At 33.4% G+C, this 27,129-nt stretch overlaps 1 protein-coding gene across 4 annotated transcripts; it reads right to left on the bottom strand.

Annotated features, from left to right (window-relative positions):
- Positions 1 to 795: 795 nt before the first annotated feature.
- On the bottom strand, positions 796 to 26,952 carry LOC116341356 (probable phospholipid-transporting ATPase VD). 4 transcript variants are annotated; one of them, XM_031768359.1, is made up of 17 exons: positions 26,837 to 26,952; positions 21,101 to 22,551; positions 6,195 to 6,555; positions 5,980 to 6,104; positions 5,277 to 5,896; positions 5,117 to 5,185; positions 4,777 to 5,032; positions 4,563 to 4,633; positions 3,930 to 4,481; positions 3,762 to 3,858; positions 3,416 to 3,571; positions 3,004 to 3,343; positions 2,492 to 2,677; positions 2,234 to 2,434; positions 1,977 to 2,164; positions 1,756 to 1,896; positions 796 to 1,689 (listed from the first exon to the last, which is right to left on the bottom strand). In XM_031768359.1, exons 2-17 carry the CDS (start codon positions 21,946 to 21,948, stop codon positions 1,641 to 1,643), a joined length of 4,260 nt encoding a protein of 1,419 aa, XP_031624219.1. In that variant the 5' UTR covers positions 21,949 to 22,551; positions 26,837 to 26,952; the 3' UTR covers positions 796 to 1,640. The 4 variants fall into 4 exon arrangements, with proteins under 4 accessions (XP_031624219.1, XP_031624218.1, XP_031624221.1 ...); XM_031768358.1 differs by lacking the exon at positions 26,837 to 26,952 and adding an exon at positions 26,316 to 26,804; XM_031768361.1 differs by lacking the exon at positions 26,837 to 26,952 and adding an exon at positions 26,316 to 26,803 and having other exon boundaries at positions 4,563 to 4,618.
- Between the last annotated feature and the right edge of the window lie 177 nt (positions 26,953 to 27,129).

Genomic DNA, 27,129 nt, shown 5'->3' with positions numbered 1-27,129 from the left:
GAAATACATTCAAGTAAGAAAGTTTAATTTTTATTAAATTCAATTTTCGACTCTTTGTGATATCAATTTAATGTTAAAAATTTAGTATAAATTAATGTTACTGGATATCACGCCGTTCAACTAAAAACATTTTATTTAATAAAGATTTGATGTTGTACTCATTCCATTGTGTGGTCCCATTCGCATTTCATCAATAATTTCATTCTAAAAATCGGTTACCAATTTAAGTATTTTTAGTTTTGGATCTTTTTGTATAGAAAATTAGCACTATTGTTTAATTCGGTTCCTCTCTATTTTTTTTGCAAATACATTAATTTGAAACTTTTGTGGATTTTCAATCTAAAAAGTCTTAAAAAAATATCAGAGGGAGGAACAAGCCTAGTACCAGCTTATTTTCAGAATGGATTAGGCATTGACATTGTACTGAGATATTTTAAACCAGCTGAAATATCTTACTTGGTTAAGTTCAGCTGCTATTCGCATGAGACTGAGCGAAATGAAAGAGAGTAATATGTGGTTTATTCTAGCCCCCTCTAATTCCCAAATCTATAAAATTCAAATTACTTGAATATTTTCCGATTAAATCTCGATTTAGAACTCCCCTTTCATTTCGTTCAGTCTCTTCCGAATATCAGAAAAGCTCACTCCAAAAGAGACTTCAACAAGCCCACTTCATCTATTACTAGTACTCTCCGAAATTGCGTGTGAAATTTATTGTAACATTTGTAAAATGGTTTCATTTTTTCAAATGTGTTTTAGCAATTCTGGCTTTGTTGCTCAACTCGAATTATAGTATTTACAAAATTAACATTTATTGTATTTATATTTTAATTAATTTCACAGCCATATTTGATAATAAATGTTTTCTTTATCATCCGCGCCCACAAAACGTCTTGACTAATTCATTGTTATTATTGTTATCTTACACAATATTATGTCTTTTAAATCATGGCCCAAATACAAAAATGTTCATTTTTCTCACAAAATAAGTTCGTATTTGTAAATATATATATATAGATTTGTTTATAAAGTCTGTGTTGTTTTATGCTCTTGTTATTTTTCTTTTTGATTCCCTAATTAGTATTCTATTTAATTTGTATTTCAAATCATTGGGACTGTATTGATTTAAAAATTGTTTAACTATTTCGTTGAAACTGCATTTTGTAAAGGCCACATAATTCATTGGTTTGCACCTCCTTCAGTTAGAACAAGTCAAATTCGTGCAGTTTTAGGGCACCTGCATAATACACTCACGGATACAATGGTATCAAATGTTTTCGACTAATTTTGCCAGAATTGTAGTTAAATATTTTTACTGAAAATTTTCTTTCTTTTTCACAATGTAATAATACTTTTTTTTTTCACAACAAATAACATTTCAAAACAAAAAAAAATTCACAATTTTTAACTACAGATTTATACACGATTAAACTTTTAAATGTTGCGTCGTTGGGAGATATGCATTTTGGCAAGTTTTGGATTACATCTTCTATCTCTCTCTATCTCTTGCTCTCTCTTTTTATCTCTATTCGGATGAAAATGTGTCTCGTTGATGTGCTGCATTTCAAAATTTCCAATACTTTTGACTTTAGTTTGGGAAATGAGCGTTGTTCTGTGATATGTAACCAGATTACTGTTACTTATCCAATTGTTGAGATAATCTGTTGCTTCGGAGTATGCTCAACGGCTCTGAAAACGGTTGAAGTTGTGTTAAGTTTCATTTCACAAGGACAGTGATCACAATGAAAATCTTACCTGTATATAGACGATGCTGATGTTGAGCGTGACCATGTCACCAACAAGTCAGAGTTTACTTGTGTGTCTGTTCGACTTTGTAATACTTCTCGGTCAATGTCATCGGGCCAGAACATTGTACGTGTGACTTGTACCAAAAAACTGTGAAAAAATTTATAGAAAATTAAGTCTCGTGGTTTTTCTTTTCAATTCCATGAAATGCCATTAAAATCGTTTCTTACTTGGGAAGCACACCAATTACGACAGTCAAGAAAATTATAAGCCAATGAACTGGCGACTTCAAGCACATAAATATCACATAATACGTTGATGGTATGCCTAAACAAGTGACGCACAGCGAATTGTATGTCATCGCAAACGCATAATATGAAGCTAAACTGACAACTATCGATGCCACATGAAGTATTGTCTATAAAAATGATGAAATTAGATTAGATCGAAATTTTTATTATTATTTTTTTTTTTTAATTATCCTTACCCATGATCGAATTCCAATGGCACAGTGAACTAACATTGTGTACAAACACGATGTGGTCATTGTCGTTCCAAACTCCCAAATATCAACATCGGAACCAGCGTATGCTCCTTCGGCCACAAAGAAAATGACTAAACTTTGATACACCGCATCCAACATGACAAGCCAAAAAGATATTGGTTTATACGCTAGACCTAAGCGACTCTGTAATTTTTTGCTTCATTAGTATTTTACAATTATTTTGTTTCACCATTTACTTACATATTTGTACAGATATGGTTTTGAAAAGAGTAAATCTTCTGGTATTGTTTTATCATACACCCCAATCACAAGTGGTGGTAATGCCGTAAAGACTAGGTTAAACAACATCAAATACATTTGATCGATCATCACTTGTGCCGAAAAACCACAGTACATTTGATACCAAAATGCAAGAAAAACGAACGCCTATTTTGAATTAAAAAAAAAAACATAAAAATGTACTTTTTATGATGGTCACAGACTACTTGTGTCTTGATGGAATGACACTGCTGGAAACCATTCCGATTCGTATGCAACATTGCTCGCCCATTGATTTTGAATATATAACATACTCTCTGACAAAGAGTTTGAACTTTGAAGAGGAGTTGTTCGGTCGTGACCTTAACTTTTTGTTGAAATCAATGGTAGAGTGAGGCCGCATGTAAATTGAAAAAGCAGTCTCCTGCAGCGTTGTTACAACAAGGAAAACAATTCTCTAATGTAAATACAGCGATGTTGAACCCTGAACCTACCGCATTTTTGTAGAAGAAATACAAAATCATACGAGCCAAACGATCATATGACCAAAATCCGTGTATGAGTAAAAGTTTCTCCAAAAATTTAAATCTTGACATTGTAAAATCGGATGCCATGACAGCTTGCATGCCCTCGTGTCCCGAAATGCCAACGCCTACGTCAGCCATTTGAATCATTGAGACATCGTTTGCTCCATCTCCAATTGCCAATGTACTAATGTTCATCTCTTCCTTCACCACTTTCACAAGGTACGCTTTTTGCAGTGGAGTCGAACGGCAACACAATACGCAGGCACAATGTTGACACAACGTAAGAAATGGTCTAGTTAAATTCGATCTGTTGTTTTGAAAAATTAAATTAAAACGAATGAGTTTTGTTTCAATTACCATAAAAAATACAGTGATTTACCTTGGATCCAACAAATAGGTTAATGTCTTGCCATCGACGACAAGAGCCCGTTGTCTATTTGCCGGCCTTGAACTGGAGCTAATTTCTTGTTTTCCTATTTCATTTAAATAAAATCGAATGGAATTCTCGGCCGAATCTCTTGATCTTGCCATCAGCCTGAAATAGAAATTTCGTCAATAATTAAAACTAGAGCAAAACTAAAGCAACTCAATCAGAATGGTGTTTGATTAAAGAATCGAGTAATTTTCAACTTTTTGTATCTGGGCGTTGTTTGAATTGCAAATTTTTTTCTTTTTAAAATAGAAACAAAAATGACCCCAAAACATATGTTATGCCTTGTAATTACCTCAATAATTCCATGTTTGGTTGGAAAAGTTTTGCTGAATAAGCAATGTTAATGGCTGTTTCAGGTTTGTCACCGGTCAATACCCAAATCGCAATACCTGAATGCAAACATTATTATTCGAGAGTTTTTATTATGGTTTTTATCTTCTATTGAATTCAAAGTGCTTACCAGCTTTGCGAAGTGAGATAATTGTTTCTGGTACACCATCTTGCAATCGGTCCTCTATGCCAGTCGCACCAAGCAGTGTGAGATTTTTCTCAAGTAATAAAAATGATTCACGAATTCGTTTTTCACGATTGTGTTCCATGGATAGTTCAATTTCCTTGTGCTTTGCCGCCCATTCGGCAAATTCTTGTGTCTTCAAATGCCGCTTTGCCATTACTAAAACCCGAAGACCTTGTTTTGCATATAAATCCAAATGCTGTTGAGTTTTCTCTCTTAATTCGGCTTCGAATTGATCACTTTTGATGGGTGCCAGAGCTGGCATGACTGATGTATCGGCACCTTTTGTATATAGTATTATATCTTGTGTTCCCGTTTGTCGTACGACCACCGACATCGATTTTCGATTCGAATCAAATGGCAGTATTTTAAGTACTTCGAACTCAATTTGACCACGACCGACCGCATTCACCAATATATGACTTGGTGTACGACTTATCAAACACATGTCATAACTAAAAGCCGCATTCACTAGCGCCAATTCATCGGGACTTTCAGCTTTATAGAAAAAATGAAACAAGCAAATATTAAATCAATTTATTTGATTTGGAAAAGAAAAAAATGTCGAATAAAATCTACCTTCATAGATTGGGCGTCCATCTGAGATCGAAATTTCTGGTGTTGTTGCCGGTTTTCTAAGAAATAAATTACTATTCATATTAATATACATTATTAATTATATCAAAATTGTCACATTGTCAAAGTTTTAAGTGAAGCCACAACTTGTTTAGCTATCAAATGGCATAAATTAATGTCGACGGTGACACATAAAAATGGCATTCGTTCTACTTACCGCTTAGCAATCTTGTTATTCAAAATAGATGAGATTATTGATTTCGCTTTGGATCCACGCAAAAAATCATTGTTGCTCGCTTTGAATTTCATCGGTGGACTATCTGAAGTGGGCGTTGATTCGGTTGAACTATTTATCGGTGACAAAGATGGCACATGATTTTGTTTTACGCTCAGTGAATTCGGTGGTGACGTTAACGTACGAGATTCGGGTGAATTGATGGTTTTATCGTGCATTATTCTAAGGTTATATTGATCTGATGGTAAAAAGTGATAAACATTGGATTTTTTTCGTCCCATAACAGCTCTGTCAAAAAATTCGAAAAAACTTTAAAAAATACCTTTTGCAATTCCGTTGCTTCCATTATTTTGTCCTGATTTGGATTTACTTTTTGGCGTTTCAATCATACCTAAGGGAGATTCACAAAACGAAAATACAATTAATTTAAAATAATCAACAAATAACCGAAAAAGAATCAATAAGATATTTTTCAATCATACCACTTGCGTTCATATTATCGTGATGTGGCACAGCACTCACAATGACCGTATTACAAATGGATAAAACTAGGAAAAATTCTTGAATTCGTTGTGCTTGTTTTGTGTACGTATCACTAAAATATGCAGCAACCATGTCTTCTGTTAATTGTGGATTGATCATAATTGGTGGTGCTGGTGCGCCTGGTTTCATATAGGCTTTCTCCAATTCGGATGGTGTGTGATTATAATCGGCACCATTAACCGTGCATTTCCGAAAGAGCATTTTATTTTCGGTGAGCGTGCCCGTTTTATCCGAAAATATATGTTTTACTTGTCCCAATTCCTCTGTAATATTCATTGCCCGACATTCGGTGCGTTTATTTGTTTGAATATCATACAAATCCGAATTATTGTGTATGTGATAGACTTGTAGAATTTTGCACAGTTCAATGGTAACATATAATGACAAGGGGATCATAATTTGCAAAATGATGACATAAGTCCAAAATGTGAAGAACGCTTCACCGTTAGCATTCACTTCAAACGGCAAAAATAGAATGGATTTTCCAACGAACGGCGCTAACCATACTCGACAACCAATGGCACCAATAATACACATAACCAACAGAATTACAACGCACCTACGAAAAGAAATCAAATGAATAAAATTCGTATCCTCATCAAACGCTGCTGGCGCATTTTTGACACAAGCAATCACACATACCAAATCACATCGTAATTCATTTGTTGCTCCAGCTGAGATCGCTTGTAACGTGGCCCACTGTTATTCAGCATTGCTTTTGTTTCATGGCCCGCATACACAACGATTCCTTCGACAAAATCCGTATTCTGTAAAGTAAGGAATTAGTTGATTAGAAATGGATGTATGTGTGGAGGCGTCAAGATGTTATCAATATCAAGATTTAAATGCCATCTTACTTTAAGTCTACTCTCTCGTAACAGTAAATTTTCAGTGGATACTGGAACACGTTCACCAGTTGGATGTATCAATGCGCCATTAAATTTGAAAATTTTCGTTGTTGGCAAATCGACTTCAACACGACTAGTGAATTTACTCGGTGTAAATAATTGTTGTTTATCGATAAAACCACGCACAACTTCACGTAGTTTCAAATTTGTTTCACCATCCAAATCACAGGTATCTATGTAGCATACACCATGCGGATTGCTCGTTCGCAGCAATAGGATATCGGCAGGAACTGTTTCATTATTTGATAAATGCACGATGTCACCCACGCTTACATTTCGCCACATCACCTTTTTATACCGTTCGAACGCTCTGCAAAAGAATATATAAGCAAAGGCAATTTAGATATAACAAAATATGCTTAAAATCGAAAGTTAATATTCTAATTTGACCAAATCATGCAAACAAATTAAACCATAATATCCGTCAATCGATTTGAAATTGTTTTGTTGGTCTATCTATAAAATGCGGCACGTGTTTCTATCTTACAGACGAAAAGTCTCGATTAGATTTTAATCAGAGCATGTTCAACTGAAATCGCATTGACCGCATTGCATGGTAATTTTATTGTATGTACACAATATGAAGCACAGAAATTGCATACTTTACGATAATTACGGGATCGAACGCCAATAATTTTGTCCAATTGTTTAACTGTAATTTAGACGAAATGATTCGTGTGCGCTTTTAAACTCCTTTCTGCGTACAAAAAGGAATTCCTTACGAATATTCGATTGAACAAAAAACATCATGTTGCATGATTAAGGTTACGTTCAATGAAAGAATTGTTTACATCGTTGGGCGTCGAATGCATTCATAAAAAATGTAAATCAAGAACTTTTCTACAATTCTCAAGAATAGAGCCATCAACTTGAAGTAATACGAAAAGTGTTGGACTGCTGGTACAACAAACCACAAACGATTGTTTAAAATACAAACCACATTTTGAACTTCAGAATTTTAGTTCAACAGAGACACAATAATGTAAGAGATATCCATGTGTTAACCAATTTTTTAATATGTGAATCGGTTGGTAATCGGCACGAAACAAAATTTCATATGCTGAATATTAAGTGGTCTCATTTCAGTTTAAAACGACATTTTACCGCTTTCATATGATCCATCATTTCATTTATATATATATTTTTAAACGCAATATTCAAATTCATGAACCGGTAAATCAACGAACAACAGGAATTTTTGTAATGAGTTCAACGCTGAGTTCAACATTGTCTCGTTAGTTTTTAAAACAGCTGTTCATTGTATGTTCAACGATAATGTATTTAAAGATACGAGGACAATTTCACGCAAAGCATTTTACACGCAATCAATGTATCGTTTACAGCAATAGAATTTGCTTTAGAGGCGGCGATTGACTGGAAAATATTCCATTTCAAAATTAAATCAAAAAAGAAAATTTGTCTGATAAAAGAAGAGAAAAATTGTGAGAAAATCGTCTCAAACTGACTAAAAGTCATTAAATATCCAGAAGATAAGAACTCTATCTCAAACCGTATGGTTTTATGTGTGAAATGTTGTTGTACATTTTCATTAAATATTTTCGTAAACTTAAACGAAGCTATTGATTTTGTGTAAATTCAAAATAACCAAACATTTTGAGAATGTTAAATATTTTAAGCATTAATTACTCCGTCCGTCGCCTGATAGTATGTTATTATTTTGAAATTCTCATGCAAAGTTTTGTCGTTTGAAAATTGAAAGGCAATAATCTTGAGCTGCCTTGGTGTGCATAAATTATCATAATTCCGTAGTTAAAGCCGTACAACCAGCAACAAGGAATGCGTTGATATAATGTATTAAAATTTATTGAAATGCAAACACTTCAGGGGTGTACACCAATGAACTTAGTGGCCTGAATAAACTGCCAATATTTCTTGAAGGAAAAATGAAAGACTTAATATATTAAGTCACAAAATGAAACGTCTTTGGTGTGAAAAAGTTTACCATCTGTTTGCCACAATTAAAACGGACAATTTTCATTTTATTACATTTCTTTCTCTCTCTCCCTCTCTCTCTCTCTGTCTGTCGTTTAAATGAGTTTTGTTCATCGTTACTTGAACTAACAATATAACAAGCAATTGGAATATTTCATTAGAATCATAAAATTGCTTATATCACATACAGAAAATTTATCATGTTAACGACAAACCATACGAATATATTAACGGGTTGCGTCAAGAGAATTATAATCTTTTTTTCACCCATTTTGTGCGGTTTCTTCTTATTTATAATCAGTAACATTCTGTGTTATTTTTTTATGTTTCTTTCATAAAAATGAAACGCAGTAGTTACGCTGTTATTGCATAAGCATATTTTGAACCGGATTTAGGTATATAACATTTCATTTAGAACAAAATCATCAATAATAAATAAAAAACAATTTATGAAACGTGATCGATTTTTTTGAAATGCTTCAAAAATGCACGTTGTTATGCATTTTTAACCATACAAAAAAAAGTCCTGTAATTTACGGGACGTAGTGTTTGCATTTTTTATTCGATGGCCGGAAAAAAATTGATTTCATTCAGACCATTCTAGACCAATCATTTGAAATGTCTATGAGAAAACATTGTAACGAGAGATGTATAACGGAATTTCTAATTACCATTCTGGCGAAGAATAAAAATACACACAGACGGCAATTTACTCTAATTAAAACCGCAATGGGAAACACAATCGCGAAGAAAATCAATTTCGTTTGTCCTCTCAATATTGTATCAAATGGAATACGTTTGAGTGACACCATTGTGTCATTCATCTTTGATGTGGTGTTGTCACTGCGTAAACAATTTACTAGTCGATCGTTTGATATCTAGGTATGGTTGTGAAAATGATGGAAATATTGTCCAAATTAACACACGTCATATGTGTATTTGTTACTTGTCAGGCCTATTTCCACTTTAATAAATTGATATATGTCTTGTTGAACATATGCTTTTCATTCGTTTCACTCTCTCTATCTCTATGTCTCTGTATGTTTCATGGTCTATGTGGTCATTTGTTTCACGTAGATTTTTCGTTTTTTCGTTAATTGATAACGAATTGAAGGAATTCAGATCGTAAAATATTCATAGGACAAACACGGACGATGCGATGAAATTGTTGGTGCAATATAGTGCCATAACTCATTTTGCTATTTTGTTTTGCCTCTATTTTCCAAAATACGTTTTTTTTTCTATTGAAGAGAAACTGATTGCAATGCTTGTTGTTGAATTATTTATTCATGCCTCTGTGACATCACACATATGCTACCTACAAAATACATAAATGTATGTGTGTGAAACTGTACATGGGTGATTTGAGATTGTTGATACAACTATATCGTTGTAACCTTGACCATTTTAATATAAATGGATAAACAACAATATCCGCATATTACTACGGTGTGTGTACATGGACAGAATGTACCAATTGAAATCACCAATGGTTGCACTCGTCACACATTGACCACAAATAATTGAAATTTTCTTTTCGCTCGACTTGCCAAGCCACGGGTCATTACGTGCCATGATAATGACTTCGTAACAGAAGAATAAAATGCACATAGCCGTTCGGTGACTTGAATGATAGATGCGATAGAGAGGCAAGTTCAATAATTCTCAGTGGCTGTAAAGTCAATGTTAAAAACCTTTAACTGACACCGATAAACGTTTAGAAATTCTGTAAAAGAGCTATTTTATCGCATACCGCGGCTGTATTTAAGTAAAGTTGCCATTATCTTCAATGGGAACGTGATTCTTAAGTAAAAACAACATTTTACCGATAGGAAGAAGCATTTATTTGTTAAGATGATTCAACGTTAGAAATGTTGTCATCTCTCCCGTACCAGACAAGATTTATATGCAGAATTAATTAAAGTGCTGCTACTTTGACAAATTCCACATATATGGTATTATGCATGGTCTAACATTAAAAGCAAAGAAAAATAAATTAAGATTCACGCACCATTTCTAATTGGATTGTCTTAAAAGACTTTCGGTTCGTGGGAGTCATGCAAATATGTACAAGAGCGATATTCATGTTAAATGGAATCATTTGGTGAGATTATTATCCAAAAATAGAGTCAATTTAAAGCTAGACAATTTTATGCAAAACCAAATTTGATGAGGGTGCGACCGCGGTTTAAATTGATCAAATGTTGCCGTACTTCCAATTTAAACAATGGGAAATTGAATAAACCATTTAATTATTCGACATACAAAAATGTTATGGCTTTTTGCAGAGGTCAATTAAACGCATCTATTCCCAAAAATTCAATTTCATTTGCACCCACACACCTAATATCCAAGTAAATCGCTCATTTATCACGAAATTTGTGAAACAAACAGAAAAAAAACCACTTGAACCCAATTTCGATGTGATATATCTACGAAAAAAAAAGAAATCATTTATTCGATACAATAAAACAACAAAATTGGTGGTGGTTTCGTTTTATTAAACCATGCACGGCACACCAAATGAATGGCGTTATCGTGATTGACTATGTTAATTACCCTTGGCAAAAACCTTTATGAATTTCAGTGTAAAGTGTCAACAAAATAGAATCGTGTAATAATGCTCAAAGTCATGAATATCGTGCAGTTCGTCGCTCTTTATGTTGTATTGTTTTAATACTCTAATAGCAGAGTGTAGGTTTTTTTTCGTTTATTTTTCGCTCTCTTGACGATTGACACAAATTCGCACACAAAGTCATCGTATCTGAGTCATGTTTCATCATACACAATTCAATCGGTTGTTATTTGGATCACATGCAGATATAAATTGTTTCGATTCATGCGATACAAATAAATAAGCCCAACAAATGCAAATCGAACGCTCCTTACAAATGAGGGAAAATCAAGCATGGAGAGAGAGAGAGAATGAAAAGTGAAATTTCAGCGCTTGTGATATCATCGGGGGTGTATAGAAAATGAAAGCGTATGATAACAAGGAAATGTTCAATTCAAGTAGGTTCACACAACGCAATTCAAATGTAATCAAGCAATCGAAAATTGAGTTTTTGGCTTTTCGAAAAAAAGGTCGATAGAATCATAATTTTTTTTTCTCTCAGCAATTGATCGCATGCATTGTTGATATTGGACTTTGACCATGAACTAAAACTTCTAGCAAATTCTATTGGTTCGACCATTAATTTGTGACCATATGTGTGATTGCAAAGCACGCATTCGAATGGGCGCATTTTGTGGTATGCCAATAACAATTGATTTGTCGTTTTCTTTCCTTCTCCCGTGTGTTCCACGCTTTCATGCAATGTCAGATTGAAATCAAAAATCGAAATCACAAACATTTCATTTTGTTCAGCTGTGCCGTCAGAGTTGAGGTAGAGAGGAAAGACACGAACAAAAAAACAGCGACCTTAATAAATATTTTAGTGTTGAGCCCGCAACACTGGTTAAAGAAATAGTCAGAGAGAAAACAAACTGGCGAAAAAAAATTGGATTGTTCATGGATTACATACTCCCACCATATATATATGTTTATAACATGTGTTCGCACGCTAGCCGTAACGTAAACAAACTCAAAACGCCGTTAATTCGATATCCAACGACTCAGAATGTAATATAAAAACAAATGATTGGGCGTATTTCAAGTTTTGTTCCATTCGCCACTCTATCCTGCTCCGTCCTGATGAGGTATTTAATTTCTGTTTCTGACCATCATAAAATCAAGTCTAGCTACCGATTTTCAATGAAATTTAGTTAAATAAAACCTTTCGACAAGTCTCATCAGAATCTAATCGGCCGGTTGCGATAAGAGAAGAAAGCTCGGAATGATCGAAAACATTATCAGCGTACGTCACTTTTGACAAACATTTATCATGCTATTCTTGGAATCATTTTTAACGAGAAATGAAATTCCTTTTTATCGCAAATATTCTATAAATGGAGTGCTATGACAATAACAAAAAATCCATAATATTTTACGATTGCAAATAAATGACCGCATTTTTCCAAGACATTTTCTATTCTTGATTCATTCTTATCACGTCAAGCGATTCGTGATGATTTTCAAATATTGAGGACATTTACAAGGAATTTTTTTTACTCACGTAATTACGGAAAAACCACAATGAAATGATATAGATATATAAAAGAAAAATTCGCTTGACAATCGTTTCATTGCGTTTCATGGTAACTTAATATACATTTTGGGCATATATCTTTGATTTGGATTGGAATTTCGTTATTCATAAAATGGCCGCTTTATCATTCGGTCAAATCAATTTGTTCTGTCTCTCACACACATTGGTTTAGAAATTGTATGGAGTTAAATGGCCAATTCCGATATGCTGAATTGCTTCTAATAAGCTTCATTGTACAACAAATTAATCGATTATTTATTTGCATTCATTTTCGTTCTGTGAACGTTGTTGTGTATCTAGTTAATGTACTATTTTCTTCTTTATTGAATGCTACATTGTAAAAACAAACGAATGGCTAATAAATTTTAGATAGCCTTACATTTTCTCGTAGCAGTGTCTCATGCTTTATCAAGCCAAAGAGTCATTTAACTATGCAGTAAACATTTTATATTTGCACTTGATTCCGCAACAACTACGCGTGTTGCGAAAGAGACTGAACGCAAAAGACCGAATGAGATACAGAGAAAGAAGGATAAATAGATAGACACGAGAGGCCATGAATTGATGGATTCGCAATTGAAACTAGAAATATGAATTGAAATTGTAGCAACAATTGATGAAATAAACCGTCGTATGATTTGAATTGGCACCGATTCTTGTGACTTGCTTACGCACTACTGAAACGAAAAATAAATGTGTCTTTCATTTAAAAAGTGCCAATATGTCACTAGCTAACTGAAGGTCGAATCGGTTTGCGGACATAACGAAACTAAATAAATCGATACAATACACTCTGTGTTCGGATCGGTATCGTATCGAAAATAGACTGTTTCCGTCTTTCAGCATATTTCATTTGCAATTGTTATATTTATGTTATTCGAAAACGTTTAAATGACGTCGAAAACGAACGAAAAAAATGCCAATAATCGTTGAACATATAATAATAAGACCAAATTAATGCCAACTACAATTGATAATGGCACTAAATTTCGCGTCACATATTTAGAATGTTCGAAATGTCGTTAGACAACAATCGTTTGCCAACAATCACGTGTTTTTCGCAAAAAACAAATTGGTTGCCAGAAAGTTGCGACCATTAATAGATTGATTATACATTTTTGTACTGTTCAGAAACAATGTTGTGTCCATCGTAGTACGAATGTCATCCAAGCCCGAACGAATTATACTTCATTGTGTTCAGTGAAGAAAATATAGTTTACTGCTAATTGAAAATGCAGTAATTTTTCGTCTTTTCTCCCCATTCAGTTCCGTTCACTTGAAATATTTTGTATGATGCATGTTTTTGCTGCACCTCAATAATTCAGTCATGATTTCCTCGCGCACAAATTGCTCGGTGCGATTGATGTTTGCGTCAATCAAAATCTAAACAGTGAAGAACAAAAATTCAAAATGAAACCGCACACACAGACCCAATTTCCGAACATGTAAATTCACTTAAACGTATCATAAGCGTGGAGCACACAGTCTGCACATTATAAATGCATTTCTACAAATCATTAATTTTGTCCGTCTGCATCCGTTTCAGATAATCAGTTCGAAATCATTCAATGAAACCGTTTTTTTTTTTCATTTTCTTCATGGTAATTTAGCAACGAAGGTAGATTTCCGCCACATTAGTACTATATCGATGGCGAACAAGTCAAAACCTACCGCAAACATTCAAATGAAACGACACAAAGAGAAAGACTAAAGAAAACGTTACGGTTAACTTATTGAAAGTTTGCTTGCACCATAAATTGACACACAAATTCAACACGATTTTACGTCATTCGACCAATCAATACTCGGGTTTGAATGGATTTTTGTTTTCTTTGTTCATGTCAGATTTGCACAAAGTATAAATACGTTGCGGCACGCTTATTTCTTTCTCTCTTAATGTGAGTCAAAAAACATCGGATGACTAAGTGCAAATAACATTTAAAAAAAGTATACGTGTTAATAACCATGCAAAAGAAGTAAAAATGATGAAAAACTTTCAAATATTTGGCACTTTGTTTTTATCACATCAACATATGGTGTGACTTGCATGTGCTTCAAGTTAAGTCAATAACTAAGAACATCTGCACCCACAGAGAGAGACTCACAAACACATATATTAACAAATACATCATTACTTTATTTCTTTGATTCAATTTCGCATGAAGTTTCAACACTTTCGCATGGGGTCACAGCCGGAAATCTTTTTGTGGGTTAATAAAAAGAAAAAATCCCATTTATGACAATTTAGATTACGTTAATTTTTATTTTCTGGAATATTGTATTGCGATTGTTGCGTTTGAAACTAGCACAATAGTACAGTTTGTATGGCATATCACACTTTAGTGAGTCATTTGTACGGATCAAACTGGCCATGACGCATTAAATGCAATTCCAAGTGAAATTATTACAAAGCACACGAAAAATAGCCGAACGATAACATTTCGCACCGCATTGTTAATAATTGTTGGCTTACTCTATTTTCCTCTCTCTCTCTCTCTCTCTCTCTCTCTCTCTCTCTCTCTCTCTCTCTCTCTCTCTAGTTCTCTTCCCTTCACTCTCATCACTCTTTGTCGCGCAAAAGAGAAATAATTTGAATTTTAAAATTATGAATGGGTAACATGTTGCACGCGAATACCTTAGGATAACGTAAATATTCAAATTATTATCCAACTTCATCGTGAACACACAATAATAGATGTGTTCGGTGCTAAAGTGCATTAATGCCTTAAAATAAACATTAAGATATAAAAAAAACCCGTTAAAACTACATCATGGTTTACAAATGTGGCTGAAATTTAATGGTAAATAATTATGCTAGTGTTTCGACCATTAACGCCACAAAGCATTTCGGTGATGTGTGTAGAAACTGTATAAAGTTAATCTAAAACAGTTGCGATTAAGCGATCAAAGCGAAGACGAATGAAAAAAAATATATAGTTCAACGGTTTTAATTGTGAATTTGGTTGTGTGTAGTTTGCGGTTCTTTTTAATGATCAACGTTTGTATGCGTCATATTCACTTTTGAATTTTTGTATATTTAAACAATTTCTGTCATTTTTTGTTGTGCCAACATCAAGCTGAATAATCTGATGTGATTGTGGCAATGATTGTTGGTTTGATTTTTATTCTTTGTTTTTGGCATAAAAATTGATGAGTTTTGCGCTGCATGATGTAATTACCGAAGAATATTTTAGCATGTGGTATCTAATTAGTGTGAACTACCTCGGAAAATAAGACGTCAAAAAATTAATAAAATCTCATTTAAAGCGCTACTTGAAATAGAAATATTACATACTATTTCGCTGATAAAGTGGCATTGTGTTGAAAGACAATTTATCAAATGTGTATTGTTAAAAATTCAACAGAGTCATCCCATTGTTTTCCCTTGTATTTAACACACATATACAATTGTCGGCCACACTGAAACTGAACAACTGTTGGGGAAGTTGAATATACTTTTTCCAAGGTGCTTTACGATTATTTTTCACAAAATATTTTGATAAAAAAAAACATTTTTGATCAAAAACAAATGTACAGAGGAAATTGCATTGCCGCGACCAAGTTTAATCTAAACGCCGAAAACAATTTAAAACTCAAAACATCAAAGTTTATGATCCTTGCAAGCGGATGTGATCAATTCAAAATGAGAAACCCAAACACAAACATTAAAATGATTTACATTGAAAATTGTGCTTGAACTCGATTTTGAATTACAACATTGGATGCTGCTTCAAATTGACTACAAAATACCACACACAGCACACAGTTTTAAATCATTTCTTGTATTTCTTTATTTGGCGTTCATAGCAGTACAATGGAAAAGATCACGTTCGATTCGAAATAAATGTGTGAATACGCACACACTACCGCTATCGATCAAGCGTACGCGGAATTCGCCTCTTTTTTTCGTGCAAAATAACCATCTCACATTCGCTTGAATTTGCTGATGTGTATATATCGATCGGTAGAAGACGGAGGGAAAAAAACAATATTACGGTATTGCGAGAGCCGATGAAACGAAGTTCAACGTAACAAAAGACCGTCTATATCGCCGAAGCGCCGCCGGTTTCTACACAAAACCATCGTTTTGTGAGCGATTTTTTTCATGCTACTTTTTGCTCTGTTTGTACATAACGATCGAGAGAAGAAAGGAACTGAAGGGAAAAAAACTGGAAAACCTTCAGTTTTAAAATGAATATACTACCGTCACTGCATGGAGAATAGGTATTGGTAAATGTAATTGAATTCTTCACAATTTTCATTCCTAATGAAATTAAAAGTTTGCGGTGAATTTGCGTCTCTCTCTCGGCAAACATACGTAATCAATTTGAATTTAGCACAAAAACAAAACAATTCACACAGACACAAACTAATTGACAATGTCTTCGACATCAACTGATTCGCTTTAAACATAAACGAAAAAAAAAACAAATTTTTCAATTTATTGCAAACGATTTGTGTTTTAAGGTTAGCAAATTTAGCTTCGGTTTGCACATTTTTGTTCAAAACACAAATACATTACACAAAATTTACTGATGTGTTGGTGAATTAAATGGAATTATTGAAATTGTACACATTTATCCAGAATTAGTTTGGCGTAATTGTTATTTCTCCAGTAGCGACAATAAAAAAATCAAATTTTTTTAAATAACTTAATTGCAACAGTATCTTTCGATAAATATCGATTTGGCCTTTGAAACAAAACGATATTCATATCAAATCAATCGACGCATCGTATGTGTAGTACATTGTGCTGTATGTCTTAAAGCAGAAAACAAATATGCCAATCAATTCTCGTCTTGAAAATATATTATTTAATTTTTTATGATGCTATTTCATATATAGTTGGTTGGACTTCGGTCAAAAACTCGTTTCCCATACACATAAACATTATCATTGAATGTTGCGCTATTGAGCATGTATTAATGGACTTGAGAGAAGAACCACTTAACAAATCTGTGGTAAAGTTGCCACAGCACGACAAATGCGATCGATTATTATTTCTTTTGACTGAATCTGAGTTGACTTGATACTGAAAACATGTATCGAGACTATATGACCCGTTTTCATTGCTTATGATAAATCACGCGATTGCATGACTTCATAAGCAGTTTGTAGCCCACCCTCCACGTATGTAGATACAAATTCGTTGTTCACTTTACATCATTTAGGCGGCATTCTCTCTTTAATAATAACAAGAAATGATTATGTCATAAAAGGCTTACATTAGCCAAATTATAACATGAGCTGCTATACACAGAAAGAGAAACTGTAATTGTTGATTGAAATATGGAAACAAACTTGAACTTGTTCTACTTAAATTGTGTCTCTTGGTCGTTCATTGTCGGTTTTTCGGAATATGGTTTTTGTTGGAGTGTTTTTCTATGACACTTGATTTGCTCAAAAAGTGTTCCGGATGAATTGCTTCCTATTTTATTTAATAATATATTTCAGTTAAAATGGGAAGAAAATGAACATTTAAATAGAAACGGTACCGAAGGGATCAATATTTGTTTAAAATCAAGGAAATGCTTAAGTGCACAGTTTACCTTCGATTTCGGATAAATGGTGCAGAAGGTAGTTTACACCATTTATTGATATATGCTACACAACGATAGCCTTTGTCGTTGTTGCGTGCACACTTATAAGTATTCCACATCCATTTCTCTTTTATTCATGGAGCATGTGAAAAAATATGCATATGCTTAATTCGTGCTGCGGTCGTTTATTTTATTTAATCACGTGGCCATTTATTTTATTTAATCATGACTATTGCATATTTAAAAAATAAACTGGTAGCACGACAATTGTGCAAATCAAATGAGGTGATATCATATTGCGGTTTATATTCGTGGCGAGCATGCAATGGATCGTCACCGCCTTATTCATTTTCATCCGACCATTCGACTCTCTGCTCCACTAAAAGAAATGCCTCAATTGTCAATGTAGGTCAGCACCGCTAAACATTTCACTTCATTCAATTTTTTATGCCGAATCAGTGTCAGACTTTATCGAAAGGATTACTTCCATACACGGAATGTCACTAATTTCGATAAAATACAGCAAAAATGTAAACATTCCAATTAAAACATCATTTTGTTCAAAATGTTCAAAATAGAAACGGTTAAAACCTCATTAATATCTTACTTTCGTCGAATGGTATTGTGTTCAATAAGTCCAAAGTGCTTTCATCATTATTCGATTATATGACTCACTTTATTGAGTACTCTAAACTTTATCGATTTCCATTCATAAGTGAATCAGATATTAAAATCAAGTCGTGTTATCTTATCTAAACGTATTTATATGATTTCGTCGAAAGTCTACACAATCGTATCAATATTGCAAAATCACAGTAAATAAAGTGTTTAACATGATTGAAGTATTGATAATTATTCATGGATTTCTATTCCGTACGGTATTCCTCGGTGTTCAAGACGTGAATTTCCTTTGATTCTGATCACAAATAGAAAGTGATTATTTTAAGTTTATATTTAATGCATTGAATTAACTGTCAATGCATGATTGGATTACTTAATTCATTATTTATGGAAAAATGACTTTAATTATGGCTGGAATGAAAACCATGCATGATTACAAATCAGATATCTCCATTAAATAAATTAGCGACAATTTTGTTTTTCTCCAAAATTGTTCACAACTGTCTGCTATTGACCGTGTATGAGAGTTGAGAGGACATATGCATGAATTTGAATGGCAAATGGGGGGAAAGAATATATAACAAGGATCAATCAACAAATGTAAATTTTGGTGTGTATGCCGATATTTTACCAACAACAAAAAAATGTATCGTAAGTTAATCGAAAGATATGTCGACGGGTTATTTTATTCTATTGTTCAGAATGTTCACATTGAAAAGGCCACAAAAATAACGTGACTTTTCAACGTGTGTATGAGAAAGGTTAGTAAAGTTTGTTTGTTTTTTTTTGTCTGAAACAAAAACATGAGACATCCATTTAATTAAATATATTAACGATCGTGTGAAATGAGATGGTATTTTATTTTGATATATCGGACTTCTACCTTTGTTAAAAAATAAAAAAAAATCCACATCGGTTGTTTTTTACCACATAAAATATGTTCTTATCTCGATTCGTAAGCAATTTCTGAGTAAATTGAGTTGATTTGTAGGACTTTCGACGAAATAAAAACCACGTTGAATGTGACACCGATATAAGGTTCTTAACTTTTAGGGCGCGTGCATGCGAATTCATTTTATTTATTGTCATTTTTATTTTCGTACATTTCTCTTTTGCTCTGATTTTTCACGAAATTGAATCATATTAATATCGATGTTGTGCGACTACCTTGAATTGGTTTGATTTTTTCAAGGACATACACGATCTTATCTGTATATGCGGCATTTGTGTTACTCAATTTCATGTGTATGGGTGCACACTTTCATTGTCTGTCATTCAGTGTATTTGTCACATACGCTCACTTTTTTCCAGCTGTTTTTTCCTTCTCGAACGGCTTTCGGCTAGCTTGACTAATTTCATATTAATAAACGACATGGAGACTCACAAACTGAAAATGAGCATATGTCACCTAAGTGGATTTGTCATTTTTCTATAGGCAGTATGGTGCACCTGGAAGTAAAATTTCTTTGGCTAATAAAGAAATTACATTTCCATTTACTAAATGGGAAATTTTTATTACAAATTTCCTGTAAATTTACCTCATTCTGTGGCGACGTTTAAAGTGGGTTATATACCGTATTTTGCGTTTTATTTTTCTCAATTTTTGTTCGTTATTTTTATGGCATTTCCGAGCTCATTCAATGAAAATTACGCACAAGCAATAAAAACGCGGCGAATAACCTGCCACGTAAATAGACAAACAAAATGTTTCACGAAAAATCACCGACGATGTTCCAAAGTTGAATAAAAAACAAAACAAAAATAATGACATGATGACAATAAATGGATCTTTAAATGACAAAAGGCCTATTATTTTCAACATTTCAAATGAATAAACTTCGTGAGAAGTGTTTCAGGGAATTTTTGTTGTGTCTGTTGTTGTCTTGTTAAGATTTGTGTCAGCCAGTGTCGACGTAATAATTTTCGACATTTCATGTGATCATATAATGCCAACTTGTTTCAATGGCATTGCATTGCGACACAATTGTAATTCATATATTCTAGAATATATTCATGTGAATTTGTACGATATATATGACCGTTGCCATTTTTTTTCATTTCATCATAGAACACAAATTCTTTCTAATGGAAACCAATTCAGTAGCATTAGCATTCAAAATGTGAAATATAAGTAATATTTCTGTATTATTTATTGGTTGACGTAAGCATTCGAGTGTATTTGAAGTGTTTTGAAATCAATTTGAAGAAATTAAATGTATGGTTGTAGAGGCGTTCATGGATTTTACACAAGTTAAGAGGCCATATATCGAATTTCTCCCCCTTTCGTTTGTTTTGTTTTGAAGCGTGGGATATATAGTCGCCGTGATTAAATTAGATGTATGCATAAACTGCAAAATAAATTACGATTTGTGATGATGGTGATAGGAAGATTAAAGTCAAGTAATCTAATTCGTAGGTGTTTAATGCATCAATTAGTATCTTCTTCGTTTCTTGGAATTTATAAATATCGATAAGGTTACATGCTTTAATTATCTAACTAAATATAGATATTCTAATTTTCCATAGTTACGATTAACAATGAATGCGAGCTAGCGGATGTCCAAATATAGAAAAAAAAACTTCTTTCACTTACCCATTGTAAACACGGCACGTTGAATTATTAATTCGTTTATCAGATGCACGTCGTCGTCGGTCTTCGAATAAGTCTTTGATCGCCGTTACGCCAAGCACAAATAAAACCGGTATCAATGAAATTTCTTTGCCAAATGCGTCAATGAACCAATTCAAAACAACAATAAATATAAAATACAAATTTGCAACACGATGAAATTGTTCTAAAAGATTTTTCGGCAAAAACGACAACAGAGTATATTTGGTGGTTCTTATTTTATTTTGAACATATCGTCCATTTGGATGATCACGTTTCGGTGTTTTACTTGGCACAGTGTGATTTGGTACAACAATTCGGTAGCCACGATCGTCAAATTTACTATTTCGTCGACCGAGAAAGTATCGCTTCCAAAATGGTGGTATTTCCGATTGACGTAATGTATATATCGATTCACTTCTGGATGCTTGCCGTGAATGGCTCATCGAATGGGCTGATGTGGCCGCTAAATCACGATGCGGTTGCTCTTCTTTGTGTGTTGGTGGTAGAATAAAATCGGTTTTTGAACCGGCTCGATTGTGGCCGGAACGTGGTGTTGGTACGGGCGCTTCATCGGATATTTGACCATGTGATAGAGCTCGTTGATGGCCTTTCATTGCTGATTTTAACGGACGTCCAGCTGAACCGGCATTCGAACTGGCCGAACCACCATGGCTGATTGATCTTGCATGACCACGATTCATCATCATCATATCATTCATTCGGCCAACCGATGGATTTGCAGAATTCGATGGTACCGCCATGCCACCCAATAATTTATACGTTCGTTCCGGTTGCAGTTGTTCATCTTGCGATTGTACGGGAAGCGTCATCTTTTGACAGCTCTCACCAAATGTTTCGTACGATATTCATTAAAATCTTACGAACAAATATTGTCGAATAAACTTCGTGTGTGTTGGAGAAATTCTTTGCTTTTCAAAAGAATTCTCGACAACTTTTCTATTGATTCGTTCAATCAAATTAAATCATATGTATGGATGTGGTGTTGCGTGTGAATCGTCATCAACTGACCGACTACGATGTCAGAACGATTCACACGGATTTTTATGTATTGGCTTGATTTCGGATGAATCCAATATTATCAATGAAGTAAATGAAACGAACACATTGCATTAGCAAGTCAAACGAACATTATCAATTTTCATTTTTTTTCCCTGTTTTTATGAATCACTATTTAACCGTTTTGTTTTCTTTAGAATTTTTTGTGTCTTCTTCTCATTTCATATTTAAATCACTCGGATCACTGAAAGAGCATCCTTATCGTTCGTCGTTTTTAAACTTTTTCCTTTGAAATTTATCACTTTTAGAATAACGAGTCTCTTTTTTGTCGAATTAACTATGAATCACGGATAATTTATTTGCCATGATTCAATTTTCCACTAATTTTGTTTGTTTCTTCCAATTTGGGCCTGATTCTGCGAATAGAAAAAAAAAAACGAAAGAAATAGTAAATTAATGTTTTTTTGACAATATTTTGATGGGTTCTTCGAATGAAAAAAATCACTACAATCTTATTTCCGCTTTTGATTCAACAAGATTATTTTTACTATGCATGATCGAGCAGGCGATGCTATTCGTTGTAATTGAAACGTCAACATTTATTAGAAATAAACCGTGAAATCAATACACACGCGTTTTTTTAAAAAGCAAAAATGCGACAGGGAAAAAAACACGACAAAATGATCTCAAATGAAGTGTTTAATATATCGTACATCTCACATCAGAAGTTATGTAATCATTTATTGGAATGAAACCATCTTTTAATAGACAAACAGTGTTTAATCATGTGAATCAAGCAATAAGATTGGATAAACACCCATTTCATTTGGCGATTGTTTAATAATGATGACTTTGAAATTGAAATAGATGATTTTCAAGTGTTTCGCATCATAATTTATTCTTTATACTTTTTGTTTAGCAAGATTTTTCCTCCTTTTGGAATGTTTTTGTTTTTTTTTACATTTGTCCAGCTGTGGCGAATTACATGTGATTGACGTCAATTATCCGTGGACACCTAATCTCTGTGATTAAATGCATTTGGATTGAATTTAATCGCTTTAGTATCAAATCACTTTACAAATCAGATATTCAGTCATTTTGACAGCATCACGAGCGGTGAAATGTTTTCTATAACAAAAGAAAACTCATTTCATCGCTTGATTTACTGATACGTGTCCGAGTTGAAATTGAATACCCTCCGATCTGTACTGGGAAATGATTCAACTGAAGCCGTTTAAAATCCACATATTTCCCTTTTCGATTCAAAGAAGATTGTGTAATGCAACAGAAATAAAACATGAAACACACATGAGAATGAGTCTAGAAAGTAACAACAGATTTCTTGTTTTGGTCACATCTAACTCGTTGTTTAGCTGTAAATATTCTCTTTTTATTCATATGTGACCAGAAAGTATACCATGAAAACTTGAAATGATGCGTTTCAAATATCACAACGGTTTCGTAACACCAAAGAAATCTTATAGTGGAGCGTGCAATAATATCGATATTTATAAATCGATTTCTTGGAAGTTGAATAATTTTTTTGCTCTCCGGTTTTTTTTTGTTCTTCACGCCAGCTCACGACTTGAGGTGTTAGATGAGTTAGCTTGATTCAATTACTTGACTGTTTTTAAAGTATGTGCAATAATTTATTGTTCGTAGAAAGTTGACATTCCAGCTCACCTCAAAAAAAAAATTGAAATGAAATTTATGGCATGGAAGTGGAAAAGTAAACGTCTTCTACAAAAACTTGAAATAAGTTTTGTTGGAAATGAAAGCATTGAAAATCCACTGAATTAGATACAAAAAAACACACTTAATAAATTAGTGTAATATTTTTGGTTGCAACTTTTTCAATCGGTTGCTATTTATAAGAAGCAAATGCCAAAAGGTCGTATAAACAAACAAACAAAGAAACGATTTATCGTCAAATCGACGGAATGATGAATAAATTTCGGTCGAAAAGACCGTCATCTACAGCATTACTTGGACGAATGGTCATAAAACGGTGCGGTTAGATGGAGAAACCGGGACAGAATGACATATTAAAATGGCAACGTGAGGCGAGCGATATTTGGTGTCTTGTTTGTGATATTTGTGTATGCGTTTAATTCGACGAAAGGCTTGCTATGACGCGATGACGTTGATTTCATTTTTGAAAGCTTCTAAGCGACAATCACGCAAAAAAAATTAAACTCGAAATCTAAACAAACGTGCCAACAATTTTTTTTTGTTGGATCGTTCACACTTTCATTTCGTTTGTTCTGCGCAATGGCAAAAATATTTTTTCAATAAGCGAATCGAGCAAATTGTGTGATCAACAACTGACACCGATTAATATTAGAATATTCAAATGATATGAAATTCATACTGTCAATGATATATGTACATTGTACACATTAGATATCGCCATTGAAGTAATGATGATGTAAAGCTGGCTGGCTGTTGTTATCACTATCATGTGAGGCAAATCTTTTGCGCTCGGAAGATAAAACTTTGATTAAAATATTCAACAGATATGGGGAATTCAAGCAACGAATACAAAACGTGTCACATTGTGCTCATCAGTGGATGTTTTTAAATGTATTTAAGCGATTTTCATTGTCGCACAGTCGAATGTGTGTGTGTCTCTCTCTCTGCTAACTTAATTAAATTTTTGTTTACGTGTACGAATCGACACCGAAAAATAGACACTCGTGTATGACGCGTGGTGGTGATGATGGTGGTGATAATACTTCTGTGTCGCATTCATACATTCAATCATTTGATTGTGCATATATTTGCGCTCGAAATGACAATTTTATTCAATGTGATTCCGTCTAAAATGCGAAAAACGGTTGAGCGCATACATTCATGATGAAATTCTATTCAGAGAAAATGAAAAACTAATTCATTTAGATTTTTTTTTTCTTGTGTATAGTATGCATATTTTGCAAGTTTTTAAGCCGATCTGTGTATTGTAAATTTTATGTGACTTTTCAGTATTTGACGTGGCGTTGAAGGAGAGGTTCTATTTTCATTCCATTTACGGGTACCTTTTTTTGCAGAAAACATTTTGTTGTACAACTATAACGTATGGCTATGATGCTACAAATTAATGTTTGATTTAATGCTGGTAACGGTATAATCACTTTATTTGATCCAGTAATGTTTTATTGGCTTAAACGATAATTTTATGTCATGAATTTTGTTCAGCTGCCAACAGTTGGACAAAATAGCTGTCATAAAACGATTACTGTATTGATTGAAATATGTAGAAATGATAAGAACATCGTGAATAGCATGTATTTGATCACAGTATTGTTATTATTATTGAAGTATATATCACTAAATGATGGGCCACCTTTACCATTCATTAACATGCGTTTGTTTACATTCCGGAATGAAACAACTGCATATCTCGTCATCTCTTATTTGATGCGATCACGTTACGTTATTTTCCTTCATTTTATTTCTCACAAAACAATGAATAAATACAGAAAACAGAATTGGCTTTGTTTTTTTTTTTTCGAGGGCAACTTTATAATAATGAAGAAGACAAAGAGAAAATGAGGTGTTCGTTGTTGATTTAGTCGACAAATGTTGAATGGTATAAAAAAATGGCAGAATGGAGTAGAAAGAAACAAGCTAATAATAATAAGCACAAAAAAGGCGGTTGAGATAAATCTTATACACTGCATAATAGACATTCATGTAGCGGAAACTTTTTTTCTTCTTCTTTCTCCGTCTCAAAGTTGCGCTCATTTAAGTATAGACATTTCCATACGCATATTAGATTAAAGCCATTTGATGATTTCAATTCATTTAAATAATTTGGACATTTCATTGAAAATGTTGGTGTGCGGCGGGTTAATCCAGTGCAATGCATATTGTATGCTAAAATAAATTGTGAAATTAAAGTCATCAACACTTTCATCGCGCAAAACAAAAACAAGAGTATTGTGCCGCATGCGAACCTACTTTAAATTTCAATAATTTTTTTTTTGTTTTTATTCGAAGCATTGTATTCAATTTTGTGATGTGTGCAAAACGTACGTGCGTGTATTATTCATCAATGTCTTCGATAAAATGTGAAATGTATTCTCAAGTCATTGAGAGTTAACAATTTCTTCTTTTCTCTTTCCAAATTTCATTTGCTACACGTTTGGCAATCGTATTGAAGACTCATTTTCAAACTCACATCTTTTTCAGCCCCGTTCATTCAGCTCCTTAGATATTTATTTATAAAATTAAATTTTTCTTTTTCAGACTCTTGTCACTGGGCACTCTTTTATTTTATTTTATTTTATTTTATTTTATTTCCTATCTTTCTCGTCAAAGCACGTGAAATTGATATAATACATGTATAAATATCCAAAAATGTTGATCTCTCTCTTTCTTTTAAACACTTTCTTAGCTCTTGGATTATATAGAATTGTTTTTGATTTTCACTATCGCGATCGTTGCACTAATTCAAAATAGAATTTAATTAAATTATTGTACATCTTTTTCCTCCACATTACATTGACCACAAAATTCTTTTGAATGCGATTCTTATTTACTTTTCAAGCAGTTGCGTTTGTTTCGATGCACGAGAATACAATATACAAACTCAAGATGGAATTCAACGGACAAAAACGACAGAAAATAATAATAATAATAAAAAAAAACAATAACAAATATGTATAATTTATAAATTGAAACTAAAACACTGATACACACTTTGAATGCAATAACAAGGTTGATTGAAATGTTTTGTATCTTAAAGACATTTAGATGAAGTGGAGAGATGGCAACGTGCGAAACATAAGAAACATTCAGCGATGCAACCTTTACGATTCAAGCTCACAAATACAACTGATTGCAATACATTTTTTTTTCGGTATATTTTACTCTATCCTCACTTCTTTCGATTCTCGTCTGAATATACCATTTGTTCATTCTATCCCATTTTAGCCGCTCGCAACGGCTACACACATGCACGCACACATTTAAATGGTTTACAGTAAAATTCA

The sequence above is a fragment of the Contarinia nasturtii genome, unplaced genomic scaffold (genome assembly GCF_009176525.2).
Source record: "Contarinia nasturtii isolate CC-2019 unplaced genomic scaffold, AAFC_CNas_1.1 Cnas_scaffold_695, whole genome shotgun sequence".
In the NCBI taxonomy this organism is placed as follows: domain Eukaryota; kingdom Metazoa; phylum Arthropoda; class Insecta; order Diptera; family Cecidomyiidae; genus Contarinia; species Contarinia nasturtii.
Note: the sequence above shows the minus strand (reverse complement) of the source record. Positions and strands in the feature narration are given on the sequence as shown.